This window comes from Syngnathus floridae, chromosome 14 (genome assembly GCF_059516105.1).
Source record: "Syngnathus floridae isolate MCC-2025c chromosome 14, RoL_Sflo_1.0, whole genome shotgun sequence".
Classification (NCBI taxonomy): domain Eukaryota; kingdom Metazoa; phylum Chordata; class Actinopteri; order Syngnathiformes; family Syngnathidae; genus Syngnathus; species Syngnathus floridae.
In genome coordinates, this window is record NC_142426.1 from 10,594,442 (window position 1) to 10,613,598 (window position 19,157).

The 19,157-nt window shown below is 36.4% G+C and overlaps 2 protein-coding genes across 2 annotated transcripts; both read left to right on the forward strand.

The window, feature by feature from the left end:
• The first annotated feature begins 194 nt into the window (after positions 1–194).
• Positions 195–8,536, forward strand: LOC148387705 (epidermal retinol dehydrogenase 2-like). The gene is made up of 7 exons (XM_088395888.1): positions 195–357; positions 1,467–1,823; positions 2,160–2,291; positions 2,446–2,545; positions 3,981–4,125; positions 4,541–4,666; positions 7,262–8,536. Exons 2-7 carry the CDS (start codon positions 1,503–1,505, stop codon positions 7,356–7,358), a joined length of 921 nt encoding a protein of 306 aa, XP_088252014.1. The 5' UTR covers positions 195–357; positions 1,467–1,502; the 3' UTR covers positions 7,359–8,536.
• Positions 8,537–10,662: 2,126 nt separating this feature from the next.
• On the forward strand, positions 10,663–19,125 carry LOC148387706 (choline transporter-like protein 5-A). Its single transcript, XM_088395887.1, has 22 exons — positions 10,663–10,819; positions 11,654–11,702; positions 11,909–11,982; positions 12,093–12,177; positions 12,312–12,396; positions 12,535–12,663; positions 12,754–12,814; positions 12,918–13,041; positions 13,667–13,750; positions 13,888–14,000; positions 14,222–14,353; positions 15,017–15,116; positions 15,193–15,285; positions 15,817–15,904; positions 16,121–16,389; positions 17,062–17,156; positions 17,248–17,351; positions 17,448–17,521; positions 17,614–17,684; positions 17,782–17,870; positions 18,151–18,235; positions 18,464–19,125. The coding sequence occupies exons 1-22, from the start codon at positions 10,729–10,731 to the stop codon at positions 18,556–18,558; spliced, it is 2,190 nt and encodes a 729-aa protein (XP_088252013.1). The 5' UTR covers positions 10,663–10,728; the 3' UTR covers positions 18,559–19,125.
• Positions 19,126–19,157: the final 32 nt, after the last annotated feature.

The following is a 19,157-nucleotide window of genomic DNA, read 5'->3' on the forward strand; positions in this document are numbered from 1 at the left end:
TGCATTGTGGGACTTGAAGTTTTACGGTGTAACACGGCTCTATACTGTTAGGCGTTTAAAAAAACAAATAGTAAATTGCATGAGTGGATTACCATTTGTGTCATTTTCATGGACAGATCAAGATGTTTAGAGTTCTTATTTAAGTGGGTTTTTGCAGAGCGTCAGGTTTTTCATAACATGTCACATGACCCATATGGATCTTCCCTTTTTCTTTTTTTTTTGCCGCATGTAACATCCCCGTTGTTTTGTATACGCAACTTTGACGTAACATCCTGAAGTTGAGTTTACATTCCCTGAAGCTATATTAACGAACATCAGCGTCGTCACACCGTTGTACCTGCTGCAGCGACTTCCACGGTGAGTTAACCGACTTCCACGGACTTGTTATAGATTTTAATGTTTGCAGTAAGGGAGGCATCAAATCCCGTGTGCCGTGCGTGTCCTAAGAAAAAAGCAAAATATAACTGTGATAGGGACGGTGGTGTAATGTGCACGTCCTGAGGCCCAGCCTATATCTTTGCGTCAACTGTAGTGGACTTTTGATTTTGATCTGTCATTTAACTCACTTTTGCAACTACTAAGTCAGTAGAGGACATCCAAACCTTTCCAATGATATCTCGATCAAAAATGAACTTTGCTTTCTTGCAGCGACAAAATTAAGATTGCAGCAAAATACACGTTAGGAAAAAAATGACATACTTTATTGCTGTTTAAGCAATACTAATCACTACAGCAGACATGCAATGAATAAAAATGCATTTTTTTTTAAATGTTGAGTTGTTGATTTAGTTCCAAGGAGATAGGGAATTTAAAAAAAAAAGAAATACGTACTTTTCCCCCCCCTCTGATCTCAGGAGGATATATCACGTTTTTTTTTTTAGTTTTTTGGCAAAAGATAAATGTGTAGTTTATTTTTAATTTACACTTTTTAATAGACAATATTATATAATACTATTTATAGTTAATGATTCTAAGGTTCTCTTCAGTATTATTTTACAAATTAAACTTGAAATTATTGATTCATTGTTTTTGGTAATTTACCAACATTTCTGGACTATAAGTGTAAGCTTTGAACCTTGCAGTTTATAGTCCAGTGCGGTTTATCTATAGAATTTTTATGATATTGTAAGACAATTTGTTTTGTTAATACAGGTAATCAAAATGCGGACATTTGCGCCTTTATGTATGAACAAAACTGGATTTTGGCCTAATTTTAGCTAGTGCGGTTTATATTCAGGTGCGACTTATAGTCCAGAAATGACTGCGGTAATCCCTTCTGTTGAGAAATGTTAATCGGCTAAAGTGAATGCCTTCAAAACCATACTGCCCAAAATATGGCTCCCTTTTAAATCAAATTTAGGTCATCATTTTGCTCTGCCCTACCTACCTAATGAAGATAAGCAGATGAATTGATGCATTTTGTGACTTGACATGTTCTTGTTCTTCTCTCATTCTCTTCACCCTAGGTGTTTTTATTTTTTCGACCACTCTGTCACTTAACAATGAATTGTTTCCTGGAAACCCTAAAAGTCATCCTGTTGTCACTATGGTTCAATGTGGAATCCTTCATTTACTGGTTTATACCTAAGAAGAGGAAGAACATATCCGGTGAGATCGTTCTAATCACAGGGGCCGGCAGTGGAATTGGTCGTCTTATGGCCCAGGAGTTTGCAGCTCATGGTACTACTGTGGTGTTGTGGGACATTAACCAGGAAGGCATGAAGGAAAGTGCCCGATTAGCCAAACAGAGTGGTGCCGTTCGTGTTCACTACTATCTTTGTGACTGTAGTGACAAAAATGAGGTCTACAGAGTGGCAGACCAGGTAAGGATTGCCCTTTGATAATCATTTTAAACTTCTTGTAACTTGATTTTATTACGCAATTGCTTGAATAAGTTTTAAAACAGTACTCATTCCGTCTATTTTTTCGTTTTGGGCGGGGGGAATTCCACAAAGATGGCGGCCACTTTTTACATTACTGTTGCTACAACCTCAACAATTACTACTGCTGCTGATCTGAAACATTATATATCTCTTAATCAAAACATTCTAATTTAATTTAATTTATAATTAATTAGTCTTTGCTGTGATAGTGGGACAAAAAAAAAAAAAAATCATTGTCCTCATGCAATATTTACTAATTCCTGGACCCCCTTACAGGTAAAGCGAGAGGTGGGTGATGTCAGCATTCTAGTAAATAATGCTGGCATTGTGACCGGAAAAACATTCATGAACGCTCCAGATTCCCTCATCGAAAAGACAATGGAGGTCAACACCATGGCGCACTTCTGGGTCAGTCACCTAACGTTTTAAATATCTTACCTTTGCTGTTTTAATGTCTATCTGCTGTGGCTAGTGGCTTACATTGGGTACTCATGATTTATCTTGAAGAAAATTGCACATGATGATTGTGATTTGTTTTTTGTCTGCGTATTTTCCCTAACAGACCTATAAAGCATTCCTTCCTGCCATGATTGCAAATAATCATGGCCATTTGGTTAGCATTGCCAGCTCTGCAGGTCTCATAGGAGTCAATGGATTGGCAGGTACTGGATGTGTTCTTCATGTTCAAGTCTATTCATTTTATTGAATTGTGGTTATCTGTTATCACCCTGGGGCAGATTTTGCTATTGATCATAAGTTGTCAGCCACTTTGATACAAGTTACAAATAGAAGAGATAAAAAAATCTATTGTTTAAAAAATAGCACTTGAAAACATAAGCAATTCATTTTTGTTAACATACCGAATATATGCATATGTTTACAAAGTTAAAAGACTGCAAGAAAAAGAACATACACAGGCCAAACATTAAAGAAATAAAATAAGCATTGATGAAGATAATAACTACAATAGTAACCTTACTTCCATCTATGGCTTTTTTAATCATACTTTTTAATTGCACAATAAGTGATGAAGTAGTCATTTCTCCTCAAATAGTGCAGTGGGAGCAGTTTTGATCGGATCAAGGATTCTTCAACAACAACGTCACTTTAATGTCAAGTTTTGCTTTTAGTTCTCGGCTGCAGATAAGCGCTGTCAAGTCCAAAGGCGACAACATCCACAATTAGTTTTGCGTGTTTAGACGTCAAAAGTGCTGTTGCTGTTGAAGTTTGATGAAAAAAAAAAAAAAAAAGAGATGCGCCTGACACGTACAAACTCTCTATATACTGCAATACTGAACACGCTATTGAACCATGTTATTTCCGAGTCCTTTCTTTTACCATTGATTGTGGTGCACATGCTCACACGTGTTCCTCAGTGACGCTGGGTACTTACATTATGGTCCTGTCACTGCCAACACAGGCTCTTGCTTTGCACTTTGCTCCCATCTTGTTTCCCAACGGTTCCTTAGATAACTTTACCGTTCCACCCTTTGATCGATACGGAAGAAGATTATCCAGCTCTTTCAAATGACTCCTCATATAATTCCCTCAAATTTAGTAAACAGATAGCTATGACAGCTGTCATACAAATATAAAAGCAGCCAAGCAGTCGTTAACATTCACAGTCCCGATTTTGATGTTTATCTTGCCTCAATGTGTTTTCTAAATACTGTTGGAGGTTTGATCTATTATTTTGGGCAAAGTGTTCTCTCCAAAAAAGTTCATCATTGAGGTCTACGTGACGCATACGTGCTAGAGCACAGATGTCTGTATTAAAAAGCAAACAGCCAGTGGCATCAAGCAATGGTGATGCAGTTTGTCTGTTTAAATCAAGATATTGTTGGCATAATAAATTTGCTGCATCTGTCTAGCAATGTCTGCCATTGATTTTTTTTTTTCATCCACTGAACATTTCAATCATGTTGTTTGAGCCTCCGTGTAAATCTAATTGTTTAATCCAAACTCATTTTCATCCCGCTAAACTGAGCGATTTCTTGGCCAAAGCAATTCTTAGCGTAATAGATATTTCATGTTACTTTTCTAATGTGTCCCTAACCCTAACCCTAACACCCAATATGACTCACCTATTTCTTACAGACTACTGTGCCAGCAAGTTTGCAGCAGTAGGTTTTGCAGAATCCGTGGGTTTGGAACTCCTGGCAACTGGGAAAGATGGGATCAAGACCACCATTGTTTGCCCATACTTCATCAATACTGGAATGTTCGATGGATGTCAAACTAAGTAGGTGTCTTTACAGGATCTCAATGATGTTAACATGTAAAAAAAAATTGTTTTGCACATTATATACTAATTATTATGTTGCACATTATAACTAAATCTTTCTCGATGCTGAAATGTTCGATAATGACTTCCCTAGTTCAAAAGGAAAAAATAATGGCTAAAAATAATGAATCACCAGACAAAACTTTTGGCCAGGATGAAAACAATATGCATTCTGTGATAATGCTGTGTTCCACAGTATTGTTAATGGGTCGTTCTCCACCTCCAAACTACTTTGAGACACAGGCTGACTTATTGGAATGAATGGAACTAGCACAATTCATAGTTGGAAATGCATCAATGAGGGATTGCATAATTAAATAAAGATAAATCAGGAGAATAGGATTGCTGTTTTAACATGGCTTGTCTTCAACAGATGGCCAAGAATCCTCCCAATTCTTGATCCAACTTTTGTTGCCAAGAAGATCCTCCAGGCCGTCCTCACGGACCAGGTCTATCTTCTGTTGCCCAAGAGCATGTACATCATTGCTGGACTCAAGAAGTTAGTCCCTACATTTTTTTTTATACAAGTTTCATTTTGTAGATTTATTTCCTTTGTAATATTCACCAAGAATATTCTAACAACTTGGCATATATCTCCAACGCAAGATTTTGGTTTCCGATCTTTTTTTTGTGTATGGTTTTGTGACAGTAACAGATCAGCAGATATGCTTATATACTTTAATCAATTAAGTTTAAGCATATCTGTTGTGTAGCTAACAGGGACGTTTGGACCTTCTTTTCCAACACAACGCATGGTGTAGATAAATTGCGAAATAATTCATCTACAATACAACACATATTGTGTTGTGGTGGCATCTCCATTGTGAGTTAAGTCTGTACACACACACACACACGCCTATCGATACTATAGAGTGAACCTCAAAGTAATATAAATTATCAAGGTCCTGACCTCATGGACTTCACAGCGCGTTTTGGCCATGATGATGGGTGACTCATTGAACCTATTAGCGCAGCCACCACGCATCTTGCCGCTATAATTGTTGTGGTAATGGCGGCCCTACACATGGAATTGTTCTGTTCATGACACACAGAAAGGGGTTACAGTGGAGCCAGTTCAGTGCAGTGGTCATTTTTAGTTTAGTTATTTTCCTGCTGCTGTTGCTCCTTTACAGCAAAAATCTACCACAAATATTATTGTTTTTATTGTGGGAGTGCATGACAGTACCGTATTTTCCGTACTATAAGGCGCACCTAAAAACCTAGAATTTTCTCAAAAGCCGACAGTGCGCCTTATAGTCCGGTGCGCCTTATATATGGACCAAATTCCTAAATTTAAACTGGCCCGAAGCATTGTGTCATGAAATCGATCATAAGTGGCCTGCTGAAGACTATGAATCATGAATCAAAAAGACTCTGGATCATTATATTGTGATTATAAAGGAATTTGTTGCGTCAGAAGTTGAAATAAAAAAGGAGAAGGATTTGATTTGGATGAAAAATCTTACATGATGCATTAATGGTGCGCCTTATAGTCTGGTGCGCCTTATATAAGGACAAAGTTTTAAAACGGGCCATTCATTGAAGGTGCGCCTTATAGTCCGGAAAATACGGTAGTTGAAAATGAGGATAAAACACGAGACAATTTAAGGAACAGTTTAAATAAAGTTTTGATTTTAGCCAAAGGTAGGAGGTGGCAAATGGGGGGGTCAAGGTGGCAGCTGCCACTCCTTGCCACCCTGTAAATCTGCCCATGTATTCTTTTCTGAATAACTGTCTATTCAATACCGTTGTTTTTGCATTGAACACTTTCTCAAGTTATCTTCTCGCCTTGTTCTTGTTTTCTTTATTTGGTCCATTTGTCTGACGACAGAGCCATTATTCTTTATTAGAAAGCTTTTTTCTCTGGAACACAGCACATACAAATGGATATAGTGGCTCGCCTGTCACCTCTGTTAATTTCACATAAAAGCCTTTGTATTCAGGCTTCTAATAATGTGTTTTTTTCTATTAACTATTATTGTCTTTCTTCACTTTGAAGGAAGTCATTGTTAGTCAAATGTCAGTCATCCAAAAGCTGGAAGCATTGACTGATTTTTAGAAGGGAGGCTTTGTTTTTGCTATGAGCAACACCTTACAGAAAAACATCCTTTGATGCTCTGCCATTAAAATCATCTTGACTGAATTACATTGGAGTGATTGGATAAACCTGATACACCTAGTACATTATCCAGATGGAAAATTGAGCCGGATGAAAAGAATCTCGATCTTGATCTCGCATTGGTCTCAACACATTGGCAGCTTCAGCATGTTCATTTATGCATTGCTGTTTTGTTGTGCAAATTGATAATTAAGTGGAACTTGGAATGCTGAGTCACAATATACTCACTTGGGAAAGAAACATGGACTGCACCAGGAAGTTAGGTCAATTTAACCCAAGTTTGGGCTGTTTTGGGTCATGTTGAAAAAAATAAATAATTTTGATTTATTAGAAGTGAGTCGAGAAGGAAGCCCAGTTTACCAAAATATAGTATTATAATCCAATCCGGTGAATGTTGAGGAATTGAAAAGTAGTATTTGTTTCAAATGGCCACAATGCAAAATAATTGATGATAAGAATTGTTGGAAATGATGAAGCTAGAAACAAAACACCCCTGGGAAGTTACACCACATTTGCTTAGCCACAGCAAAAATTTTTCTTTCTTTCTTCAAAGTAAGCAAATGGCTCACATACAGCCCAGCCCGGAGGGTTGAAACGCTTCAGTTGCTTTCTTATTAATTTTAAGGAAGACGAACAAAATGCAGTATTAAATATTGCCGATGTTACCTTGAAATAAATGAAATAAACATTAATGTTTGTGTAAACATTGACCCTCCTCCCTAGAAGTCAATAAGACTTGTTAAACATTAACTAGTAGGTCATGGTATGTTTACTCAAATTGATACATAACCAATGTCCACAAAACTTTGTAGAGGAATGATGCTGCATGAATGATCAAACAGTTACATTTCAACATCCAATTATATCGATTTTGGTGAGGATCTGGAAAAGTCTGTCGGTCCTATGAAGTGGACTGTGCTGTTATTTTTACGTTTAACTGATTTTCAGAATTAATTTTTGTTTTTTTATACACAGTATCCTCCCGATGAAGCAAGGCCTCCTGCTCGGTCAATACTTGGGTGCCTTCAACGTGATGGATTCATTCCAGGGAAGAAACAGAAAAAAGGACTAAGGACAGAGGAGAGAGATAAAAGGAAGGATGCCAGAAATGAAAAGATATTATGTTCTACATTGTGGCAGAATTTTCACAGAGTAGCTACCTCCTATCAGTGGTTCAAGAGGTCTTTCAAATTAAGTCCTATTTGCTTTCAGTCAGTGTGGAGCAGAGGTACCAAGTTTTTTGAGACACATCTACTTTTTGTGTACTGATCAGTGTGAAGGGTTACCAATTTGATAACACATTTCATATCATTAATATTAGTATTTGTTGTTAATGACATACATTTTGAGACACTGATCATCTTAATGTCTCACAATAACAGATCAATTCTTTTTTGCATACATTTCTTCCAGTGTCCACTTTTTCAAGTGATATAAATTCCTACAGCGGTACTTCATATTTTTGCATTATTATTTAATTTTTCCCTTTCACTGAAATTATAAACAAAAACTTAGTTCTGCATATATTTACTTACAGTCATCTGTTTTGTTTATGTTTATTCCATTTTGTCTTCTCACTGTTCATGTGAGTGCCTTTCCAGATCCAGTTCCTCCTTGCACTGTAAATTGTGCTAAACAAAGAAATAATTCCTAGAAAATCACAATGTGCTTTCACCGTTTGGCTATTTTTGGAACAGCTCTGTGGGCTACTCCTCTAAATGTTAAATAGATGGCACTTACAATGTGGCTAAAAGGTATTAAGTTAGTTTAGTCTCCCATTGTGCAAGTTGTCCCACTTAAAATTACAAGAGTTCTTATCATAGGTACACTTCAACTGTGAGGTACGTCAATAGGTATTTTTCACTATAAATTCCTTAAAAATCCTTAACTCTGACCGTTTGGTGCCCTAACTGCTTTACAATACCTCACATTCACACATCAATGGGAGGCTTTTGCTAAATCCACTGGGAACAATTTAGCGCTCGCTCCCTTGCTCAAGAATACATAATTATGGTGACCTGATTTGAGGATTAAACCCACAACCTTCAATTTGGGAGACCACCTCGCTGAGCCACGTCAATCTAGACTTAAAAAAAAGAAGTTGTCGATTTGTAATCGAAATACTTGAATATGTTGATAAAATATGAGAAATAATTTCGTGTAACTGACTTCATTGAATTGTACCTGCTGATTTTTACAGCTGATTTACGTTTGTAAAAAAATAATTTTAATAAATCTTTGAAATTACAATAGTTATAGTCTAGTTTAGTTCTATCTATCTATCTATCTATCTATCTATCTATCTATCTATCTATCTATCTATCTATCTATCTATCTATCTATCTATCTATCTATCTATCTATCTATCTATCTATCTATCTATCTATCTATCTATCTATCTATCTATCTATCTATCTATCTATCTATCTATCTATCTATCTATCTATCTATCTATCTATCTATCTATCTATCTATCTATCTATCTATCTATCTATCTATCTATCTATCTATCTACCTATCTACCTACCTCCCTACCTACCTATCTTTATTTGTGTATGTGTATATTTATGTGTGTGTGTGTGTATATTATTATTGTCTATTATTTTAATTGTAACTGATCCAAATGAGAAAATTGTTAGGAATTTCAACCAGAAGCAGCTTGTTGTTCTACCGATGTAAATTAGCCAAGAGAATTTGGCATATTGATTTCAGCTACTTAACTGGATGTGAGGCAGAAACCCACTCAATGATTCGATTCCTAACATGAACAATGGTTTCAACGCTATTATTATTATCATTATTATCCTGCAGTGTTGTCAAATAGCTGAGGTCATAAATGCAATTATGACAAAGATGGCTACTGCACATGATTAGTTCCAGCAATATTTCACTTCTGTATTAACAGTCAACTGAAGATGATAGTGAATTTGTCCAAACTGCATTTTGGGATAAACAATATAAAGTGAAAGCTATTTTGACCTCCCAAACTCCGTAAAAAAAAAAAAATTCTAGCGACACAGTGAGCAACATATGCCAGTTCTCAGCAATACAACAGGCAAAGAGATTACTACTCTCAGCTGGATTCTGAAATGTTCCTACTCATGACCGACCACAGCTCCACAGGCTTTCTCTGACTAAAATGTTACACAACATCATTCTGACAGCTGTTGCTTTTTAATACAGTACGTCTGCACAGCGTGCTTACATTTGAAAGAAAACTATGTATAGCATACATTTGAAGTCAATCCTAAATATTTTAAAACCAAATGATTATCCTTTTCTGCAATGAAAGGTTCTCATTAAAACCGAGAACAATTTAATCTTTTGAAATAATGATTTCATTGCTCCATCAATATTGAAGACGGCTGAAATTCTAGTAGGAGAAAATATTCTGCATTTGCATATACCGCAACCAGGGATTTTATTCAGACCCATGAAATACAGCAGATTAAGTTATGATCTTGTAAAAGAGTAAGCAATAGGTTCTCTCTGCCAATCTTTCTGAATTTCACACAGTACCCTCTTTTAATCCTGGGTGGGGCACTACTGCCATCGCATGTTATTTTTCTGTAAGGCACTCTGGAAAGAGTTGTTTTGTGATTTGGCTCAATACACCAGAGCCGCCACTTAAAAAATGCAATGAATAGGGTGTGGAATTTTCTTGAAAAAAATAGTAAAGTTTTTTCAGAAATTCTAAGAAAATTTCACAAGAGTGTTTCTGAGTAAATTTGACTAGGAAATGAAAATGTACACCTCCTGTCTTATTTTGTTTGTGGTGACCGATTTTTATTTATTTATGTATTTAATCTTAACCGTTTATTAATTCATACTATTTTGCATGTCTTTGCAACTTTTTATTTAAGAATTTAATAATACTTTTCCAATACTTTTCCATATTCAGAGCTTCATCTTGTGACACGTTGAACAGCAACCCTGAAAATATCCCGCACTACTTTTGCAGCTGCTGATGAGTGATGTGCTTTTTCCCACATACAGATAAAAGCACTCTTTCCAGCACTCTCCGTGATGACCCTTTTGATGCTGCTTTATCCACCTCATTGGTGGCAATCAGGGTGAGAGCGTGAGCTGCACACCGTTGATGAAGGCAGAGGAATAAATGAAGCTCATCTCATCTCCCTCAATTTCCAGAACAATGTCCGTATCCAAGAATCGGATTCCATTGTCAAAGTCAGGCAGTTCTTTTAGTCATGGAAAGCTTTCACAAAGTTACTCAAGTTCTCCATAACTAGTTCCTATTTTTTGTGGCAACTTGTAGTCTGTATGTATTTTTGCCGTAAAAGTATGCCATCCACTCAACTCTTGTTGGGAAGCACTGGATTATGGTGAACGTAGTATTAAGTAGAGAGGGAGCTTGAGAGGGAGAGACGCATTATCTTCAACCCGCTTCATCCTTCTCAATGTCTTCTGGCTGTTGAACCACCATGACACCACAACAGTACGTATCCAGAAACTCAACTGCTCAAGCCAAAGCCAGGACAGTCAGTGGAGCGATACATCCGGATACCTTTTATGGTGAGTAACAGACCTGTTTTCACTGTAAGGATCATCCAATAACATAAGTCACAATCTTAAAAATATTAAAACCCAGTTAAAATGGTTTTACGAACATTATTGAATCGATTAATGTGTATGGAGATTTTTTTTTTTCTGCAATGTTTAAAACTGTCTTTTTGCTTGCGTGTATTGTTGAGGAATAGGAACTTAATGCTTGCAAAGTCCCTATATTACCAATACTGGTTAACTAACATTTAGAAAAAGTATATATATATCCAGACTTTGAAATTTTATATTTACAAATCTAGCTCTGACTCTCCTTCCTATATGTGGAAGCACTTTGTTACAGCTGCAACTGTTTTAAAATGCACTATATAAACAAGGTTGTATTGTAATGTATTATATTGTACTTTAATGAGAACAAAATTTTATAGCATTTCAAATTCAACAATCATTTTTGCAAAATGCCAAATCACAACAACAATGACCACAACAGTAGTGTTAATGCTGAGACCAGTGAGTCCTATTTTTATTTCAGTCACCAATAGGATAAAGATTAACACGAGAGTATTACTCTTTAGTAATGCCATCAGATTAACTGAGGTCAGTCTAGTTCAACAAGGTGCTGACGCTTCTGACTTTGCATCAGTCGCTGAATTGCTGTTGACAGTAAAACCTGTCCATATCGTCCAGATGGTCTATATCCAGAAAATTCATTTTACTTGGCTCTGGATCATTTACCTTTGTCAATCATTTGTTCCATCACACCCAGGTTCTCAGTTATCTTCTAGGATCTTGAGATTATTCCAGTTAGATCACAATTATTTTTTTTTACCATTTTAATTTTCTCAGGTGAGCCACACAAGTTTGAGCCTTTCTTCAAAGGTCCAGTCCACAGAAGGTAAGCCAATGCTTCATCCTCATGTCTTTTTTAAGCAGAGGTGAGGGGGCTGAAGTCACATAACTTGATTTATAAATGAACCATATCACTTGACAAGTATTATGTGTATATATGTTTATTATATTAGTAATTTCACTTAGTGACCCAGAAGTGCTAGTGAGAGATGGTCTTAAAAAATGGATGATGATTTTCTCCTGTCCCAACAGAAGCTGCACAGATGTCTTATGCTGTTGGATCTTCGTTCTTGCCATTCTTTCCTATGTGGCCATTGGAATAGTGGGTGAGTCAACCATCTCCTTCGTGGTTGTGCAGAAATTTAAGTTCATCCGGTAATTATTTCAACAATACGCTTGTTTCAATTTTTGTCAAATAATGACTCCCTTTATTCAGCCTGGTTACATGGTGACCCCAGGAAGGTGCTCCATCCAACAAACAGCTATGGCGAGTTTTGTGGTCAGATGGGAACCTCCAATGCGTGAGTCATTCATTTATATGGTGCAAGCCCCATACCTGAGTGGCTAGCTAGCTATCTTGGACATGACAAAAGCATTAATTAATTTACTTTTGAGTGTGTTGGTGAACTGAAGCTAACAATTGATCTTTTTGCAGGAAGAGGCCCATTCTCTTCTATTTCAACATCTTGAAATGTGCCAATCCTTCTATTCTAATTAACCTACAGTGCCCAACAACACAGGTAAGAAGTACAAAACTGTTCCATCAGTTTTTGCAAATTTCTGCTCAGGTGATTTAAAAATCCAAATTGCTCAAGAGGTTCACAAACCTTTGAGCAGCCACGGTACTTATGCTTGTGAATAACATCATGCGCTTTCAGATGTGTGTCTCAAAGTGCCCCGACAAATTTGCGACTTATACTGAGATGCAGCTGGAGCACAAACTCGGCAACAGTTACTGGCAGTATTACAGACAATTCTGCAAACCTGGCTTTAACAACCCCAACAAGGTACCAATTACAATCTATGTTGATTTTATAAATTCCTAACACTTTCCATTTAGCTGTTTTTCCTTCATGTTTTTGTTTGGGTCCTTCTAGCCAGTATCTGAGGTTCTACGAGACGAGGATTGTCCCTCTATGATTGTGCCAAGTAGACCATGTAAGGGTGACACTTTAATTGTTAGAATATGAAAATCTTCCTCACAAAAATCCAACCTTCGTGTTTTTTGGCAATACTGTATAGTGCATTGTGTGTGTGTCAGTTCTTCAGAGATGTCTTCCAGATGTCATCACTCTAAATGGCACTGTGACAGTGGCAAATAAGACACGGTTCAAAGATTCTCTTGAAACAGCACGCAACGCCAATGAACTCCAAGATGCTGCCAAGTATTTTCTATTTTCTACTATTTGACATCATTTTACCAAATTATTTTTTATTTCACATTTGATTTGTCTGATTTAACACAATGAACGCCAATGAACTCCAAGATGCTGCCAAGTATTGTCTATTTTCTACTATTTGACATAATTGTACAAAATTATTTTTGATTTCACATTTGATTTGTCTGATTTAACACAATTTTCACTGTATTCCAAGTTGTTAGGCATAAGCAGGCATTTCACTAAACAAGTGTGATTTTGCTGTACTCGCCTTCTGACATTGTTTTGTCACAAATCGCTCAAGAACTTGATCAAGTGAGGCCTGACAGGAGACGCATGTCAAGTTGTGTCTGTAACGGCAATATTAAATCCACAAGATGGCAAAATTATTTTAAAAACATAAGAGCTTATGTTCAAGAAGAAACAGACAGCTGAATTTTACAGACAATACCAGAAAACCTTAATAGGGAGACATAGCTTCTATATTTGCCATTTACTAATATCTTAAGTGAAATTAGATCGGCACGTTCAAATTTGGAAATATAATAATGACAGCTCTTATTGATAACAATTGTTTGCATTTTCATAGAATTCTGTTATTTTATAACTTAAATGACCTCTTCTTTTGCAGTGGAGTAAGAGGACTAGTGGATACTCGGGAGATGGGCTTGAAGATAGTGGAAGATTATGCTAAATCTTGGCCATGGATTGTTGTGTAACTACAAACACACACACACACGTAATTTTGATTTATTTTGACAGCAAGTGATGAATAATTTAATTACGTGTTTTCACAATGGCTTCTCTGTCCTGCTGTTCCAACTCATGTTTTTTTTTTTTTTTTTTGGTCAGAGGTCTTCTGGTGTCCTTGGCATTAAGTTTCCTCTTTATAGTGCTGCTGAGATTCACAGCCGGGCTGATGTTGTGGTTGACCATCATAACCATCATGCTGCTCGTGGCATATGGCATGTTTTTTTTTATCCATCCCTCTCAACTGCTCTCTCGCTCTCTTTCCAGCTCTCTCGCTTTCTCTCGAGCTCTCTCTCGCTAGCTCTTTAGCTCTATTACTAGCTCTCTCTCTCTAGCTCGCTCTCTAACGCTCTATCTAATGTGTTTATCTGGTAAATATTGTAACCTGACCAGTGTGGCATTCAACATCTCATTCAAAATGTTTGCACAATTATAGGTATGTGGTACTGCTCTGTGGTGTTACTCCGACTCGGACACGATCAAGGTTCTGATGTATCTATTGTGGAAGTTGGACTGCAGACAGATCTCAAAGTCTATCTACAACTCAGAGAAACTTGGATCATTTTTTGTAAGTCATCTTTTCCTTTTATCATTTTGTTTACGATATACCGTATTTTCCGCACTATAAGGCGCACCCAAAACCTACAATTTTCTCAAAAGCCGACAGTGGGCCTCATAATCCGGTGCGCCTTACCAATATGGATTCGTGGATGAGGACTAATTTATTAAAGTAAGCTTTGTGTTTATTTTGTGTGTTGTGTGATATTAAAGTTTGAGCAACATTGAGTTATTGATATATTGTTATTGTTTTCACTATTTCGAGTGTTACGATATTGTGATTGCACTAACGTTTGAGCAACGTTGAATTTTTTATTCGATGTGCTTTATAAGCCGGTACGCCTTATATATGGACAAAGTTTTAAAATGGGCCATTCATTGAAGGTGCGCCTTATAATCCGGTGCGCCTTATAGTGTGGAAAATACGGTATTTTCTTTTTTGTCTTTTTTCCCTTACCATAGTCTGAATTTTGAGTTGTAGTGATTTGTCATATCAGACACACTTGGATATTGTCCTGGAACAGAGAATTTTTTTTTTTATTATTATTTACCAAATTTAATCCAAACTAACTATCCTCTAGGTATTAAAAGAGATGCCTACATAACCAAACAAGTAACGCAAGAGCACATTTTAGTGTCATGGTTGTTATTGCTTTGCCATTCTCATTTTTAGTGGCATCCCTTGGAGTGACAGAGGTTTCAATTGTGTTGATACTGGTCATCATGAGGAGGAGGGTCACGTTGGCCATTACCCTGCTCAGAGAGGCAAGCAAGTATGTAAATCTTGATGTGCTTTAAAAGACAATGGAATTCATGACTTTTATTATTTATTTGATTTGTCTTTTGCAGAGCCATCGGCCACGTCATGTCGGTCCTTTTTTATCCGGTTGTAACATTTTTTTTGTTGACTGTTTGTATTTCCTACTGGGCTGTTACTGCTGTGTATCCTTGAGAAAGGGTCAAATATGACCATTCTATACAACTACAGGTGCAAAAAATCTCTAGGGATAGTCCATTTAATTCAATATTGTGTTTCAAAAAGGGATTATTTGTTCATGACGGACAAAAGTGATATATCCCAAGCCTTTATTTGTTTCAGTGTTGATGATTACGGAAGAAAATACCAAATTTAAAAAATATGCAGTCGAAAGCCGACTAAACCAGAATGAGACTATTTAAAAGCTGAGAAAAACCTCTGCAGTTTTTTTTTTATTTTAACTAGCTGACAAAAATGGGCCAAAGGGAGCATACACTGTTAAATTTGGTCATATTCATGCATATTTTTTTTTGTTTTTTTCAGCTTTAATGTTAAAAATGCCTACAAAAGAAGGCTTGAAATATTTCATTTTGTCAAGTGACATGATCGTTTGCTGTGGCAAGATACTTAATCATGTTTCTGGTTTGATACATTACATTTATGTTGTGTACCCTCTGCACTCAGTCTAGAATTCTTTAACCAGAACTCTCAATCAGTTACTTAGCATCCTCAGGTGATGCCATATATCGAGTTATGTCCCCTGATGTGAGCTGTCCACATTCCAACAACACTTGCAATCCAGAGGTAACAGTATTTTGTTTTTTCTTGTCACTTCAGAGATTGTTTTCAGCCAATTTCTATCATAAAATGTTATTTACAAGGCATTTTATCCTTTTTTTTTCTCGATTTCATAAGACGTGATTCATTCAAATGTATTTATTTTACAAATATTAAAACAATAGTTTTTTTTTTTTGTCTTAACACTATTACCTTGTTTTCATCCATGCCCTCACATCATAGACTTTCAACAGAAGCAACATATCCAAAGAAAAATCCTGTGAAGGTTCTCAGTGCCTGTTTGCATTTTATGGAGGAGAGACACCCTACCACCGTTACAATTTCCTACTACAGATTTCCAACTTGCTGATGTTTCTCTGGCTGGTTAACTTCATCTTGGCCCTGGAACAATGCACTCTTGCTGGAACATTTTCCAGTTACTATTGGGCTAAGAGGAAGCCTGAGGATGTCCCTCCCTGTCCATTGTTCTCATCCTTCAGCAGGGCAATCAGGTCAGAAAAATTAAAAGAAGTTTTCTAAAAATCACCAATTTTGAGAGAGGTGACTTCCTCATCACTACAGATCAGAGGACTTTGCAAATGGGACATGACTTGAGATAACGCAGCAGAGCTCGACAAGATTTATGTGGGTGGAGAGCGCTAACGGGCTGATACAAGGGGAGTAGAACTGACGACACCTGTTGGACACAGACAAGACAAGCAGAAACGGAAGGGAAAGAGAGGAAAGTTAAAAAAAAAAAAAAAAGAAACACCAAATAATAGAAAACCCAAAACAAAGACCTGATCATTAAATCCAGGAACAATAAAAACATAAATTAAATAAATAATAATAATAATAAAATCAGATCCAAACAAAGATTGACAGAAAAAAAACTGGACTACTCATTTTCTAGTCTGAAATAATGATATAATTAAAGAGTTTTGATTACATTGATAATTTATTTACTATCATGTGTCACCATAATACGTGTCAAGACAATAAGACTGCAATCACAGCAATTAAATGTAATAATTTGCCCATTGAACTCTTGCTGTGAGGCAACATTGTTAACTACAAACTACACATGCTGTTAACTCCCCCCTCTCTTTTTTAACTCTACTTTAACCAGTGTTAACCTGTAGCAATAACTAACTTTTATCAACCTTCGACTGTGTCTTCTACAGGTATCACACAGGATCTTTGGCATTTGGGGCTCTCGTTCTCTCTGTTGTCCAGCTTTTTCGAATTACACTGAAATACTTGGAGAAGAAATTAAAAGGTTTACATATTACACACAATGTCAGTGTGACACTATGGAGTGAAACTTTTCATGTGTTCGTATCCCAATGATATTGTTTGTGTCTTTGTAGGGCTTGACAACAGCCTGTCCAGGTTTATACTGTGCTGTTTGACTTGCTGTTTCTGGTGTTTGGAAAAATTCCTTCGCTACATGAACCGAAATGCTTACATAATGGTTGGTTTCCTAAATTGTGTGTTTGCTTTCTTGTGTCATAAAAATCTGGATAATGCTGTCATTGCAGACATTTATGTGTGATATATTTTCCGTTAGGTGGCAATCTATGGCAAGAACTTCTTTAGGTCAGCTCAAGACGCATTCTTCCTTCTTACGAGGAACATGGTCAGGTCAGCCTCTGTTCAAACTATATATATATACATATATGTATATACACACATATATATGCACACATATATATATATACATACATCTTTTACAGGGTTGCAGTTGTGGACAGAGTGACTGATTTTCTGTTGTTTTTGGGAAAAGTAATGATAGCAGGAGGAGTTGGTAAGTCATGAATAATGGCCCCTGCAGCAATTCATTATTTATGTTTTATGTGGAGCATAACACAAACAGGTAATTTGTCCTCCCATCTGTGTTTCAGGTGTTTTAATGTTACTTTTCTTCACAAAGAAAGTCACCCTTTTCCAGGAGGAAGTACCCTATCTCCATTACTACGAGGTTTCTCTCATGGTAGTTACAAGCAGACACATGCACAAATGTACTTTATATAAAAATAACAAAATAATTACTTTTGAAATCAGAGGGTAGTAAAAAACATCAATTTACAGTTATTTCAAAATGAAGACAATTTGCCCAGGTATATATATTTGCTTTTATTTTAGAGTTGCTTCGAGCGTGTGACCAATAATATTTGTTTTCGTTATGAATGAAAACATGTTCAAGTATGCAACAGTATGCATTTGCTTTTTTCAAGGATGATGAACAATAATTGATTTTTTTTCTGTATCAGACAACGATGGTGGGTGCCTACCTGATCGCTCATGGTTTCTTCAGTGTTTATGCCATGTGCGTCGACACATTTTTCCTTTGTTTCTGTAAGTAAATCACCTGTATATTTAAATATTCACTCATTCATCCCAAATAAGATAACATAGATTACGATACAATACAATGCAACTTTATTTATATACTACATTTTACACTAACAGCACTTTTTTGAAAGAAAAAAAAATTAGCAGTTTCTACCAAAAAACAAAGCAGTATATTAAAAACACAATTAATCTCGTCTCCATTCTCCCCTTTCCTTCTCATGAACTATTTAGGTGACGACTTGGAGAGGAATGATGGTAGCGCAGAAAAACCTTTCCTCATGTCACCTGAATTGCACAGGATTCTTGGAAAATCCTCCCGGTCATGATGAACCCAAATACTGCTGTGGGAGAAAAACAGACTTTTTGATGTATTTTCATGTTTCTCTGTATTGCAATCAGCCTCATTAGATGCGTGATACAGAAACTGATTGCCAAATTTTCCACACAGATAAATAGAGCTACTCTTGAAATTATTTATGTTCGATTTTAAATAAATTACATTGACTCTGTTTTGTAACATTTTTCAAAATCAGTTCTTTGGATTGCTGTTAAAATTATTTCAAAGCCAAAATTAACAAGCCCACTACTGTCTAGGCTTCTGGGCGCAATCTTAAGGACCGATGGGGAATTGTGGACAGGGTGAGTTGTTACTTACAATTGTAATTAGTGACCACAGCAAAAAACAGGATGAAGACAAAACTTCTTCTGTGACGCACTTTATTTGTTGAACTAATTAGGTGCTGTTCTCCAAAGGCTCACAACTAATTCCCAATTGGTTTCAGAGCCACACTTGTCTATGTTGTAAACAAAGTGTGATGCCCACCACAGCAAAGACGTATGGCAGAGCTGCATGTGTGTAATTTGTTTTTATTAAATAAAAAATCAAATACAAAACAATTTTATTTATTTCTATTTTATAATTATT